The following is a 12,854-nucleotide window of genomic DNA, read 5'->3' on the forward strand; positions in this document are numbered from 1 at the left end:
CAAACCAACATGAGCTCCAGATTTTCTTCAGTTTATTATAAAAAGAAACAGTGGACCAAGCTGAGTGCCAGGGTTCCCCACCCTGGTGCATTTCCAGGCATCCTGTAAACTGCGGCATGCCAGGCTTGGGCAGACCCACCTTCCCTGTTGGAGATCCTAGAGGAGCACTGTGAACCCCAACCTATAGCAGCACATTTATCTCAAGAGGCCCTGGGCTCCTGGGGTTGGGTCCTCTGCCGCTTAAGGAGGACTGGCCCCGCTGCCCCATTACTCATACAGCCAGTGCTCGGCGCTGTCCTCCCAGCAGAAGAGCTCGTTAGGGTGGAACCACAGTGCGATCTCACGGCGGGCGCTCTCCACGGAGTCGCTGCCATGAATCACGTTCCTGCGCAGGAAAAGCGCCAGTAAGCACTGGAAGGACTCCCACGATGCACAGCTGGGGTAGTTGAGGCTGGGGATAAGAATGTCTGGGGGGGGGGGGGGGGGCGGCCTTACTTGCCGACCTCGATACAGAAATCCCCGCGGACAGTGCCGGGGAGGGCGTTCGCTGGATCTGTGGCCCCGATTAGCGTCCGCGAGGTGCTCACAACGTCCAGCCCCTGCCACACCTACGGACAGATCTGTGGAGAGGGGTCTGTGGAGCGGGGTCCAGGGTGCCGTCCAGCGCGCCTCCCGCCCTCCTGCACTCACCATGGCTACTACCGGCCCCGAGCCCATGTACTTGACCAGTCGGTCGTAGAAGGGGCGCTCGCGCAGCTCGGCGTAGTGCTCTCGCAGCAGCTCCTCCGAGGCCTGAGGAGGGAGGGGGTCCGGCTCCGAGGCACCGCCCTCTCCCGCGCCCAACAGCCCGCCCTGCACCCTCCTGCAAACTCTCACCCCTAACTTCACCTGCACCAGTTTCAGAGCCACCAGCTTGAAGCCCTTCCTTTCGAATCGCCGAACGATCTCCCCTACGAGCCTCCGCTGCACGCCATCGGGCTTCACGGCCAGGAAGGTGCGCTCATGCACCCCGGAGTAGGCTGCGGGACCGGGAAAGTGGCACGTCCCACTGCAGCCCCTCCCCACCCAGCTTGGCCCCAGGACCCGGCCGCGCTACTTACCCCCTGAGAAGAGGTTAGCGAAGATGGTCAGCACCAAACAGATCATGATGGCGGCAGGGGCTGGAGCTGAGTGCAGACTGGGTGGGGGAGGGGTGGAGGCGGGGCCTATGGTTAAAGGGGCCGCGGCCCGACACCCCCCCTTCCGACACCCCCCCCTTCCGGAGTGGAGGCGTCCAGGAGGGCGGGAGCTGGGAGAACGCAGGCGAGGAAGTGAACCCTGGCTGTCCTCCACGCCCACCCCAGGACCCCAGAGGCCTCGGGGGCCTGGAGGTTTCCGTGTGACGACCACATCTGTGCCACCCCCAATCCGCTCTTGTCTCTGTCCATCAACCCAGATACACCACGTTGTCAGTTTTTTTCTCCCCACACTCCTGCAACCCATCAGCCACGGTCTCCCGACCCAAACTCGAAGAAACCACAACCCGGGCTGCTTCATTTGTCTTTATTCGCGTTTCAGCTTTAGTTCTGGTTGAGGCAACGCACTGATAGGAAGGGAAGCGACAGGTGCCTGGGGCGCTGGGGCTCCACACCCGCTAGCACCGCTTTCGGGGCCCCCCCCTCCCCCGCAGCTGCCTCCTGTGGGCCTCCTCGGTGAGATCTGGGTGTTGGGCAACAGGGTCAGAGGAGGCACAAGTGCAGGGTCTGGAGCCAACCTTTGTTCAGTGCAGTCTCCGAACAAGTCACGGAGGTCGGATAAGATAATCAGCATCCGGGGAACGGATTCAGGTGTAACCCAAAGATACTTTGTTTGATCAGAATGGTGCTCACTGCCTTACACCCTTCAGGCAGCCTGCCGGTCCTGGCATTTTAGACTGGAGTGCCCTTAGCCTTACTCTTTGCCTCTTGTTTCGCAGGGTAGTCCCAGGGATCAATGCGTATTCTCCCCAGATTCAGCATGGGCTCCTCGGTGCTGTTGTCCCCATTTTTCTGTCGCTCTGCTAGAATCATGGCCCGGAGCAGCGGAGGGTAGGGCACAGAGGGCTGAGTGTCCTCTGGCCCCGGCGTGAAATTGGTGAAGGCCTCCTCCTCATGCCTGGGCACCAGCCGCCAGTCGTGGTACATGACCTGTTCGATCTCCCGGGGCTCGTCTTCCGTCTTTCCTGAGGAAAGAGGGACGAGGTGTATTGCATACTTGCGGCACACTCTGTTGCCAACAGCCACCCCACCCATCTCGGACTCCTTACCTTTGAAGGTCAAGATACCCCAGGCCTTACCGTGGTCCAAGTTCTGCAAAGCAAATTGGGAGGGAATAAGCTCACAAAGCTTTCCTTCCCCCAGAGATCAGGACGCAGGAGAACCCTTCCCACAAAGCCGCGTGTAGGGTGAGCAGTGCAGCCCCGCGTTGCTCCGGAGTCGGGAGGCAACAAGCGGCGCACGAACCTGCGCCGTGAAGTCCGGCCGGACACGCGTGAGGCGCCAGTAGCACGGTTGGTCGTGCCGCCACAGCCAGGACTTGCGCGTGACGAGACGGCCCAGGCCGAAGAACGGGAGGCGGCCAAGCAGCTGCAGGAGGCGGCTCTCGCGCTGCACGTCGGCCCAGGCCCGCACCGGCAGCCGGCGGCCGGAGTGCGGCCGCGTCAGAGTCTCGTAGTCAAGGGAAAAGCGTTGTGAGTCCCGCGGCCGGTCCCGCTGCTCGCGGAAGGCCCGCACCCTGCGGGCCAGCTCCGCGATTAGCCGCGGCCGCACTTTCTTGCGCGCCATGGTCTGTCCCTGCCCGGGTACTCCTCCTGGAAGCAGCCGCCGCACTTCGCCTGCCCGGCCCGCCGCCGGAAGTGCCTGGTGTTCTCCGTGAAGGCGTCCGGGTGCGGCCGGAAGCGGAGGGGAGACCGGACAGTCCATGGCGAAGGCTGGGCCACGGGGGGCCCGGGGCTCCTATCGGTGCCGGGGACAGCGGCGGCCCCCGACCTGGGAGATCTCGGACTCGGACACCGAGGGCGCCGCCAGCGCGGAAGCGGACTCGGAGACCGCCACGAGGACCCGGGACCCGGCGGAGGAGCACAGAGCGACGGCCGAGGCTCTGCGGCTGCTGCGGCCCGAGCAGGCTCTGCGGCGACTTACGGTGCGCGTGGACCCAGGTGCGCCCAAGGGTGAGGGTAGGGGCCCTGTGAGAAGCTGCAGTTCTGCTGAGCCTCGAGCTTTGGAATCTCCTGGGAGGTAGTCCCCGGTCCACTGTGGGGTGAGAGGGGCATCTGTCAAGGCTGCCTCTTGGCCAGGAATTGGCTCCGGTTTTCCAACTGGGGAGCTTGAGGAAAAGACTCCGGGATCTGAACCCGGTTGTGCTCTTGGAGCTGGGCGAATCAGTGTGTTTGTAACACGCCGCCCAGGTCTGGGTCTGCCGTGAGTAGCATCCTCATGTGGAGGAGGAGTGACAGTTGTCAATTCTGCCCACCCCAGCCATTCTGGAAGATGCAGGTGCTGATATCCTGATGGAGGCCTTGGGCTCTCTGGGCTGTGAGTACCACATCGAGCCCCAGCGCCCTTCCCGGAGCCTCAGGTGGAGCAGAGTGAAGCCAGAGCCTTGCCTCAATAGTGTGAGTGTCGCAGCAGCCTCGTTTCCTGGTTTACATAGTGCGGCCCTGGGTCAGGTGTTTCACCTCTGTGATTTCATATGAAGCAGCTGCTCTAATCATGCATATAAGCTAAGAACAGGGAATGTGGAGTGGGTGATTGATGCCCAAGCCACCCTGCTGGTCAGATGCTGGCCTGGGTCCAGGGTCTGAACTCAGCTGGTGGCTGAGGAATGTTCCATCCCCATTGATCCTGTGATCAGTGTTCCTGCCAGCCCTATGGACCAGCCTTGGTCTTGGCCTCAGCAGGAAACCACATTGGCTTTTGTGGAGTAGACCTTGTGGGCATGGGCTTGCCTGTGGCCATGAGCCTTACAGCTGCTGTGGTGCCCAGCCCGAGGCCCTGGGGCTCTTGAGCTGAGGGTGGGCAGCAGTACCCCTGGATGTCCCCACAGGTGCCTGCTGAGCTGTTGGCTGCAGATGAGCAGGAACTTCTGCTGCTGCTGCTGGAGCCTGAGGAGTTTCTGCAGGGTGTCTTCCAGCTGACCCAGGTGCTTGGTGGGGGCTGGGTTCTCAGCCTGGCTGTGATGTTCTTCCGGCCCTTACCAAGGGCAGAGGAGCTGGAGAGGGCATGCAGTGGGCTGAGCCCCTCTCTGATCAACAGCCAAGATGTTGTGAATGAGGTACAGGGAGCCAGCTGGGCTTTTGGCCTGGGAGCAGACCAGAGCCCCAGTTGTTTGTTGAGGGCAGAAGCGAGGATAAGGAGGGCCCCCTGTAAAGCTGAGTTAGAAGTCATAGGTGGGAAACTGGTGAGATGGGGCCTGGAGATTTGGGCTATGGGTTGGCTGTGCAGTCCAGCTGTGTGAGCCAACAGCCCAGCCCCTACCAGGCAGAATGAGCAATAGGGACGGCTCAGCTGATGTTTTCAACAGCGTGTCATTAGGCTAGACCCCCTTCCTGGTCCCAGCAGCGTCTGAGGTTCAACATTTATCAACCACCTGCTGCCAGGCAAATGCCAAGCTGTGGTGCAGAGTAGATCAGGAATAGGAAGAGGGACTGAGCTCAAATCTTTTTAGGAGTCTGGGGCACGCCCCCAGGCTTTCATAGGTCTCCTTGACCTCATGGTATGCACACAGCTGGTTTTCTAAAGAGAGCTGGCTGGGAAGAGAAAGTTTGCTCCAGTCTCCTCCCAGCACCACTAAGCCTTTCTTGCTTCCCATCCTTCTGCAAACTGGCAGTGGCCTGGTGGCCCACGAGCCCTGCCTGCCACAGCCCTGAAGAACAGGTGTGATAAGTCTTCTTAACTTGCAGATCTGTGGCCCAACCTGCTCAGTGCCCTGGATCTCTCCTGAGAGCTGCACCTGCCCCCACCTGGCTGTCATTGGACTGGATGCCTACCTGTGGTATTGGGCCACTCTCATACCCTTAGCAGGCTTGGTTGGGTGGGCAGTTCAGGGAAAAGGTCAGGGTAGCTCTGCGGCTACTGTGACATGGCTAAACTCCTCCCATGGGTGGCAGTGGAACGGGAGAAGGGTGGGCCCAATGGGGTACAGGGAGCTGGAGGGACAGTCATCTCTGTGCAGGTCTCGCCAGCCCAATGCCCAGGAGATGCAGCAGCCAGAGAGTCCAGGCGTGGCTCGTGCCAAGGTGGTGGTTGGCTGGCCTGAGGTGGAGGAGGTGAGAGGTCAGGTTGGGTGAGGTGGTTGGCCTTGGCCCTCACACTCAGGCCGGTCTGAGGCCCAGCTGCTGGGTTTGGTCACAGGAAGACATGTGGGGATGGTCCCAGCTGGGTGTCCCCCAGGGGACCCCTTCTCTGACCCACCCCTGTGGGTACGTCTTCCTCAGGCCCTGGTGCTGCTGCAGCTCTGGGCGAACCTGGACGTGCTGCTGGTGGCCTCCTGGCAGGAGCTGAGCCAGCGTGTGTGCGCCTTCACCAAGGCCCTAGCCCAGCGCCCCTTCAAGTGCGTGACCCCTACCCCAGCTGATAGCTGATACCAGGAGGGTGGCAGAACACTCGGAGGGGTGGCTGCTGGGGACCTGTATGATCAGGAGATGAAGCCTCTAGAAACCTCCCTGTACACCCTGCCCCATCCTCAGGCGGTTCCAGGAGTCCAAGGCCTTTTCCTTCTGCACAGCCAGGCGCTGGGTGGCAGGTGAGCGAGTGACAAGAGATGGCACAGGGCTTCGGGGGGCCTGGTGGCGGCAGATCAGGCAATTCAACCGGGTCAGCCCGGCAGTGGCTGATGCTGTTGTCACTGCCTTCCCATCACCCCGCCTTCTGCAGCAGGTGAGCCCTCTCCCACCCCCACCCCCGGCTCCCAGATGTGGAGGCCAGGTCCCTGTGGCCTGCCCTGCTCATCACTGTGCCTAACCTAGGCTTACCTGGGCTGCAGCACCGAGCAAGAGCGCATGGCCCTCCTAGCTGACCTTCCCGTGAAGGTGGATGGAAGTGGTCGGCTTCGAAGGGTGGGGCCCGACCTTTCTCGCCGAATCTGCCTCTTCCTGACCTCCACCAACCCTGACCTCCTGCTGGATCTGAGCTCTTGACCATGCCAGCACGACCTACAGGGCCTTCTCTGCCACCAGCAGGACAGCAGGCAGCCCAGCCAGGGAGTGACCAGACACCAGAAAGGGTGAGGGGGAGAGCCGTCACCTAGCACAACCTGTCCCTCAGCCTGGGGAGGGGCTCTCCATCAGGTCTGAACCCGAGGGGGGCACAGGTAGCAGGAAAGGTTCTGGAATTAACAGTGTCTCTCCAGATGGCGTGCTGGTGAGGCTGGGGGCAGGGCTGGGGAGCACCCATGTTTCTGCTGGGGGACAAGTACCAGTCACCTGGAGGCTTGGGGGCGGCGCCTTCAGAGAGGAAAGGTGTGAAAAAGTTCTGGAGGAAGGGAACCAGGCCACACCACCAGAACCACGGGAGAAAAGCTGCGAGCACCTGGGAACCCAGGTCTCAAGGTGGATTCCTTTTCATTCTACCACTATGGAGATGGCAGGCATAAACTCTTAAGTTTATTACGATTGTTTCAGTCTTGGACAGGAGAAACAGTTGATGACATGCAGAGCAAGTGAGGACAAACCCAAGGTTCCCCGAGGCTGGCGGCTACAGGAAGGCCGACCTCAGACCGGGCCATGGACCACGCCTCCCGGCCTGTGCACTCAGTCCAGAAGGGCTGGGGGGTGACTCCTAAGAGATTCTAAGGAGGGAAGCAGTGGCTCCCACACCTGGCACGGGAAGCAGATGGACTCAGACAGTCCTGGTATCAGGATCCCAGGGCCTATGGCCCCTGAGCCCCTGTGGCAAGGCCTGTCCCAGCCTCCAATGGCAGAGCGCGCCCAGGCAGACCTGGGCTCAACTCCTCCCTCTCCTGTTACCTGGAGCACAGCCTGAGGGAAAGGATGAAGAAAATGCCACCTCAGCCTCAGAAGGCAGTTTTCATTGGAAAATAAGTTAGGTCCTTCGGCAGCGCTTCCTCTGGTAGAGCCGGGTCTCTGGGCTGTTGGGACTGGCTGTGGCCTTGGGTGAGGGCACAGGGGACTTGTGGTGGCCACAGCTCATGCTCAGGACCCAGCCCAGCTTGTGGTGTAGCACCTGCTTGAGACCAGGTGGCAGGGGCAGGCCCTCAAGTGTGTCCCCAGAGTTGGGCCGCAGCTGGCGCAGGCGGTGGCAGCACAGGTACTGCAGGGAGGTGGCGCTGGCACAGGAGCGGATGACCTTCATGCTGCTCTTGGCTGCCGTGGAGCACACCATCGGATAGAACTTCCTGTTCTGCAGCTTGGTGGCTGCCACTCCTAGAGGAGGAGGCATGGTCTGAAACCTGGGCCAGGAGGGGACTCAGCCACTCCTTGGACACCCTCCTGGGGTAACAGGTGGCGTTTGTGCTGACCCACCTTCTGGAGACCTTGGGACCTTAGATTTCTTTCTCCGAGGACACCTTTATGGGAGCCCTGAGGCTGCTCGGCCTGGCCCCGTCTCTGCTTCCTGCAGTACCTCAGTAAGAGCAACCCCCCCACAGGCACGTGTCTCCCCTGGAACCCTGACCCCCTTACCGATGCACTTCCTGTTCTTGAAGAAGGTCAGTGTCCCATGCCAGGTGTCCAGGTGCACACCAATGATGGAGCCCTGGCCGAACCGTGAGGAGAAGCTCGTCTTATCGCCCTTGTGGTGGAGGAGCCCTGGGGGACAGCGGGGGGAAGGGGGGGTCGTTAGCTCTGAGGCATGGGGGCTCCTCTCAACCTGCCTGGCTGTAGGGACTCCACGCACCTGTGTAGGAGAGGCCCCAGCTGTCCTCATCCCTGCCGAGTAGGCTGCAGAACGTGTGGTGGTACTTGTCCAGGTCCACATCTGATGTCCCGATGCCCACCATCTGGGGACCATAGGCTGGGCAGAGAGGACCGGGGGCACCCGGCAACATCCCCTGCCCATCCCCTGCCCTGCCACCAACTTACCATGTCAGTGCCATAGACGGGGGAAGTCATCTTGATCTCCCAGAAGTGCTGCCCCTCTCCCAGCTCCTTGGTGCCTCGAATGGCCGCCGTGCCACAGCTGTACTCCACATGGAAGTTGACTTTCCTGTTGTCACAGCTCAGCAGGGTGGCTGAGGACTTATTCAGGTCGTCCCAGACCCAATCAAAATCTGGGAGAGGAAAGGCCAGGTGGGGGCAGTCTTCTGGGCCCTGCTGGGCCCTCCTCACCCAGCCCCAGAGGCCTGCCTCAGCCAGCCCTGGCTACCCCACGCCAGGCGCTTACATTCATCTTCCTCCCCACAGCGGCAGTCCCTGCCCCGGTGGGCTGCCGTGTACAGGCTGCTGCAGAAGGAGGCTTCACTCTGGTTATCACAGTTGCAGAAGGACTCGCCCGTCACAGGGACAGCGCTGGGGATGGATGGCGGCAGGGACAAGTACTCAGGGTCAGAGTCAGAGTCACTGTGCTGAGAAAGGAAGGCAGGTTGTTCCACATTGTGCCCCCTGCACCCACCTGCCGTGCTGAGCACAGGCCAACGGACGAACTGCTCTGGGGCCCCAAGGAAAGATCTGGGAGTCTGGTCTCAAAGGGCTTCCCCAGGTCCCCGGTGCACTGCGGGCCCACACTTCTACAAGCGCCCCCAAGTGGCCCTGGTTACCACCTGGCTCAGGAACTGGGAGGGCCTCCTTCCCAAAGGCCCACCAGACCACGAGCTTCCCAAGAGTGAGCTTAAGGACTCAACCCAGTTCTTGCATATCCCAGGGGGCCTGGAGGCCCAGGCCCAGGTGAGCCCACAGCAGGGCTTCCTGCTTGGCCATCAGTCTCCAAGTGGCTTCAATAGCATGGAATAGCCAAGGACCCACCAAGGGTGGCCTGAAGGAGGGGAGCCTCTTGGCAAAGCCCCTGGGATGTAGTGAAGGCAATCCCAGATCTCCCCACAGGCGGAAGCCGGGCCTGACTGGAACTCCTAACTGTGGCAGTTACCTGCACACATCCCAAGGCTGCAGCTCTTTCGTCACCCTGCAAGTGGTGGCCCTTAGCCCCTAACAAGCCCAGGGGTTTCATGCTGTTCCTTCAACCCTCTGTCACAGAAAAACATTCACTGGGTGCCTGGCCCTCTACCTGGGGGGCTCCATCCTGGGCTTAATCCCAAGCCGAGCTCATCAGGTTCTGGTGACCCACCTTCTCCTGGAGGCCAGCAAGATGCGCTGTGCAACTAGTCATTACTGCTCCAAAGCCACACAGGCCCCTCTCACACCCGCCCTGGCTCTGGACCCCAGGCTGACCCCGGGGTCCCCACTGACCAGGACCCAGAAGGTACAGACAGCTTCTGCCTGCCTGCTCTGCCGCCCTCTCGGGATGGCCCAGGGGCCTGGTCGGCTCCCGCCTCCACACTAGTCTCTGGTGGTTCCTCTTGCCTCCTTGAAATACCCTCTATGTATCAGCCCAGGTGACCTCGCTGAGTCCTAGGGCAACTCATGCAACCCTGAGAATATGCCACACTCTCCATCAAAGCTCACTAGGCTCATTCCCTTGCCCCCAATCTGTCACAGGGGAAGTCTCTGCCCCCAATGGCAGCTTTCAGATGTCACTTCAAAGATGTTCCTCTAGCTCTCCCTCCTGGGTCCTCTTCCTTCTCATCTCTCCTCCAACAGGCTCATTTGTCCTGCTGATCTGTCTCCTCCCACCAAAACTGAAGCTCTGCTGGGGAAGAGCCTTGGCCTTACTTTCCTATTATGCCCAGGGCCCATATAGAAGCCTGTGAATCAACCAGAGACTGAACTAAGGGGGTTGAACCCAAGTCAGAGCCCAGAAAGGAGACGAATCAAGCCCAAATCACCCCACTAGTATGGAATGGTGATTCCCCCAAAGCCAAGGCAGCATACCATCAGCCAGACACAAGTCCCTTCTCAGAGTCAGAAGCCTGGGTGCAGACCTGAATACTGTAGGCCTGGAGGTCAGTCTGGGTGGACGACAGACCCAGTCCCAGGGCAAGCCATAATAAGGGCAGAAGGGAAGGGAGACATCTGTGTTCAGCCTTCAAAGATGCTAGGATGACACACCCATCAGCCCACACACCCAAGCACTCCAGACCAATTAGGTGATGGGGCTGGCTGCACACAGGCATGTGTCAAACACAGTACCCCAGCCCCACAACACTGCCTGCATCCCAGAGTGATGAGCCAGCGGGGCAGGGACAGACGCAGGAACACAGACTGTTGCAGGCCACATGGTCAGGACAGGAGCTGGAGGCCGGACAGGAATGCAGGCCTGGGTCTCTAGCTGGCCTGGGCAGGGATTTTGGGGAGGCCCCAGAATGCTATCAACCCAGAATAGTTGCCTCCAATTCTCCTTTAAGGCCTAGCAGTTCCATAGGGCTAAGCCCTCACTCTAGGGAGGAGAGGTATGCACTTCCCCGTCCCCGAATGCCTGGCTGAGCCAGGGCAACATGCAGAGCGGGTGTGACAAAGCACAGACAAGTCACCCAAAGATCAGCCTTGCAGGAAATGGTGGAGGTGACTCAAGGCAGAGCCAACCCCCTGCTCTGATTCGAGATTCTGGAAGGTGATTGAGAATCCACCTGCCAGTCACCTAGCAATGGGCGCAAAAGCCACGCAGCCCGGCCATTCACAGGGTGGGAACGGTCAGCCTCCAGCTACAGAGCCTTGGGTACATCAGGCAGTTTGCACTGAGACAAGTGGCTGGGCTGCTGTTCCAACCTGAACTTGGAGGTGGCTGAGTGAGGAAAGGCACCAGAATTGTAGTTTTCAAGACAGTATCTTTTTTACATGCATACACACAAATATAGAACACATCTGTACAGACAGAGGAACTGTCCAGGAGGCTAACATGGAGTTAACAGCAGCGACCTTTGGAAACAGGCTGAGAAATGGAATGGAGATGTTCTGTTGAATGAGCTGACCAAAAAAACTAACTGCCACCCTCTCCAGTGCAAAGAGTATAAACAGGAATGTGGTGTCTGTCTGGAGGTCCTGTCACCTCAGGGTCGTGTGGGTGCTTAACCAGGGCAAACCCAGGGTGAGCAGTAGGGTCCTACTACACCAGGGGAAAGCCTGCCTCGGGGGTCTCCTCACTTTATTCCAGTAGTACCCACTCACCTGCCCGTCCGAGTCATAGCTGCGGTTAGCGGTCCCTGCGAGAGCCATGGCCCGGGCATCTGCATCTCGGTGGGCTGCACTAAGGACAAAGTGCCATGCTCTGCTGCTCCGGGGGCGCCTGGCCATGGTGGACAGTATCTGGGAGGAAACAGGTGTTGAGCAAAGAAAACACCCAGCACTTGGAAGGTCTCCCAACAACCCCGGCATCTGTCCCTTGGCCAGCTGTGCCAGACCACCTCCCTACGAAGGTGGAGGGTTTCTTGAGCCAAGTAGGTACCAATCTGAGGCCCCGGAACTCTCCGCAGAAGTTCCTACCTCACTCCAGTGTCCAAGCATCTTGATGAGACCTAGGTACAGAGTGTGAAAGGCCACCCAGACACCCATGACTCTCAAATACATATCTCAGCCCAGCTCTGAGCTCAGCCTCAGGAGTCCAGGTGGGCAGCTGTATGGCCCTCAGGCATCTCAAATCTCACCTGGCTCCTCCTTCATTGTACAGTTTGACAAATGGCATCTCCAACCTCCAAGTTCCTCATGCCAGACTCATAGCCGTCACCCCTCTCCCACCCACCTACCTGCCTTCCTCCTTCCTACCATGGCCTAAGGGCCCTCACATACCCCACCCCACCCACTTCACTCCCTATAGTCAAGCTGTTTTTGAAATAAGTCTTGAACATTTAAGTAAATCTTAACAAATCTTCAAACTTCTCAGGGCTTATCACTGTTCTTAGAATAAAAGAAAAAAATCCCCCAAAGCCTATCAAGTTCTCTTGGTCTTCTCCAATCTGCAGTGGCTTTGTCCTAATCGCTACCTCTTCCCCTCCCTTTGCCAGAATGCCTTCCTCTGCCCTCTTTGACTCTCAGCTTCCGCAGCCGACTCACAGTAACACTTCGACTTCCGTGATTATCTACTGCCTCGCTGTCCCCTGAACTGAACCCCCCAGGAGGTCAGGGACTGTTCCTCAGTGAGGACCCCTCCAGGCACAGGCCTGTGCTGTTGGTGAATCAGCGTAGGCACTGCTTTCCAGGGTCGGGAGCGCCGTCTGCAGAACCAGATTCCCCTCCCTCCAGCAACGGCGCTGCACCGCTCCTTCACCTGCGTGTCGGAGCCCGTCCATCAGCCGGCTCCAGTCGGCCGGCCTAGTCACCATCTGCTGCGTCTGCAGCGCCCAGTAGGCGCCACGCGATACACGCGGAGTGACCAGCGTACGAGACTGTCCCCGGCCTGGAAGCAGGAGGACTCCTACTAATTCCAGTTTCGGTCAGCGTTGCGGCTCCTCCCCGCGCTGCGAGGCGGGCCTACCGTGTGGGCCAGCCCGTTCCGTCCGCCCCGCCCCAGCGCCGGCCGCGAGAACAAATGCTCGGCTGGGCTCCGCCGCCGGGGGTCCCGTAGGGCCACGGTCCTCCCCGGCGGGCGGGCGGGGAGACGCAGACGCGACCCGGTCTCACCTGCACTGCTCCACTGTGGCCGCCAGCCGTGACCCACTTTCCGCTCCCGAGCTAGACGTAAACAATCCCCACCCCCTGCATCGCATTGGCCAAACAGCCGCAGGCGGGCACTCCGGACCTTGGGCTCTGGCCAGCCGCGCGGCCCGCGCCTCTTGCTAGGAGGCTGCTGAACCTGTCAATCTTGACTCCGTATTCTCATTGGTCATATCTCAAG

At 60.1% G+C, this 12,854-nt stretch overlaps 4 protein-coding genes across 11 annotated transcripts; 1 reads left to right on the top strand and 3 right to left on the bottom strand.

Moving 5' to 3' along the window:
* Window positions 1-15: 15 nt before the first annotated feature.
* On the bottom strand, window positions 16-1,536 carry NME3 (NME/NM23 nucleoside diphosphate kinase 3). Of its 6 annotated transcripts, none has more exons than XM_037157163.2 (5): window positions 1,101-1,536; window positions 889-1,019; window positions 691-792; window positions 496-608; window positions 16-385 (listed from the first exon to the last, which is right to left on the bottom strand). In XM_037157163.2, the coding sequence occupies exons 1-5, from the start codon at window positions 1,534-1,536 to the stop codon at window positions 268-270; spliced, it is 900 nt and encodes a 299-aa protein (XP_037013058.2). In that variant the 3' UTR covers window positions 16-267. The 6 variants fall into 6 exon arrangements, with proteins under 6 accessions (XP_037013058.2, XP_037013057.2, XP_037013056.2 ...); XM_037157162.2 differs by having other exon boundaries at window positions 877-1,019; XM_037157161.2 differs by having other exon boundaries at window positions 504-608; window positions 691-1,019.
* Window positions 1,529-2,886, bottom strand: MRPS34 (mitochondrial ribosomal protein S34). Its single transcript, XM_037157158.2, has 3 exons — window positions 2,481-2,886; window positions 2,285-2,327; window positions 1,529-2,200 (listed from the first exon to the last, which is right to left on the bottom strand). The coding sequence occupies exons 1-3, from the start codon at window positions 2,799-2,801 to the stop codon at window positions 1,908-1,910; spliced, it is 657 nt and encodes a 218-aa protein (XP_037013053.1). The 5' UTR covers window positions 2,802-2,886; the 3' UTR covers window positions 1,529-1,907.
* Window positions 2,887-2,895: 9 nt separating this feature from the next.
* On the top strand, window positions 2,896-6,508 carry EME2 (essential meiotic structure-specific endonuclease subunit 2). The gene is made up of 8 exons (XM_037157137.2): window positions 2,896-3,175; window positions 3,495-3,631; window positions 4,063-4,158; window positions 4,919-5,010; window positions 5,191-5,284; window positions 5,453-5,568; window positions 5,705-5,894; window positions 5,984-6,508. Exons 1-8 carry the CDS (start codon window positions 2,938-2,940, stop codon window positions 6,152-6,154), a joined length of 1,134 nt encoding a protein of 377 aa, XP_037013032.2. The 5' UTR covers window positions 2,896-2,937; the 3' UTR covers window positions 6,155-6,508.
* An 89-nt stretch (window positions 6,509-6,597) lies between these two features.
* SPSB3 (splA/ryanodine receptor domain and SOCS box containing 3) lies at window positions 6,598-12,710 on the bottom strand. Of its 3 annotated transcripts, XM_053671749.1 has the most exons (8): window positions 12,641-12,678; window positions 12,288-12,416; window positions 11,192-11,329; window positions 8,358-8,538; window positions 8,057-8,244; window positions 7,872-7,974; window positions 7,658-7,783; window positions 6,598-7,399 (listed from the first exon to the last, which is right to left on the bottom strand). In XM_053671749.1, the coding sequence occupies exons 3-8, from the start codon at window positions 11,315-11,317 to the stop codon at window positions 7,059-7,061; spliced, it is 1,065 nt and encodes a 354-aa protein (XP_053527724.1). In that variant the 5' UTR covers window positions 11,318-11,329; window positions 12,288-12,416; window positions 12,641-12,678; the 3' UTR covers window positions 6,598-7,058. The 3 variants fall into 3 exon arrangements, with proteins under 3 accessions (XP_053527724.1, XP_053527725.1, XP_037013031.2); XM_053671750.1 differs by lacking the exon at window positions 12,288-12,416 and having other exon boundaries at window positions 12,641-12,710; XM_037157136.2 differs by having other exon boundaries at window positions 12,288-12,682.
* Between the last annotated feature and the right edge of the window lie 144 nt (window positions 12,711-12,854).

Source organism: Artibeus jamaicensis, unplaced genomic scaffold (genome assembly GCF_021234435.1).
Source record: "Artibeus jamaicensis isolate MK-2021 breed Jamaican fruit bat unplaced genomic scaffold, CSHL_Jam_final contig_700, whole genome shotgun sequence".
Taxonomy (NCBI): domain Eukaryota; kingdom Metazoa; phylum Chordata; class Mammalia; order Chiroptera; family Phyllostomidae; genus Artibeus; species Artibeus jamaicensis.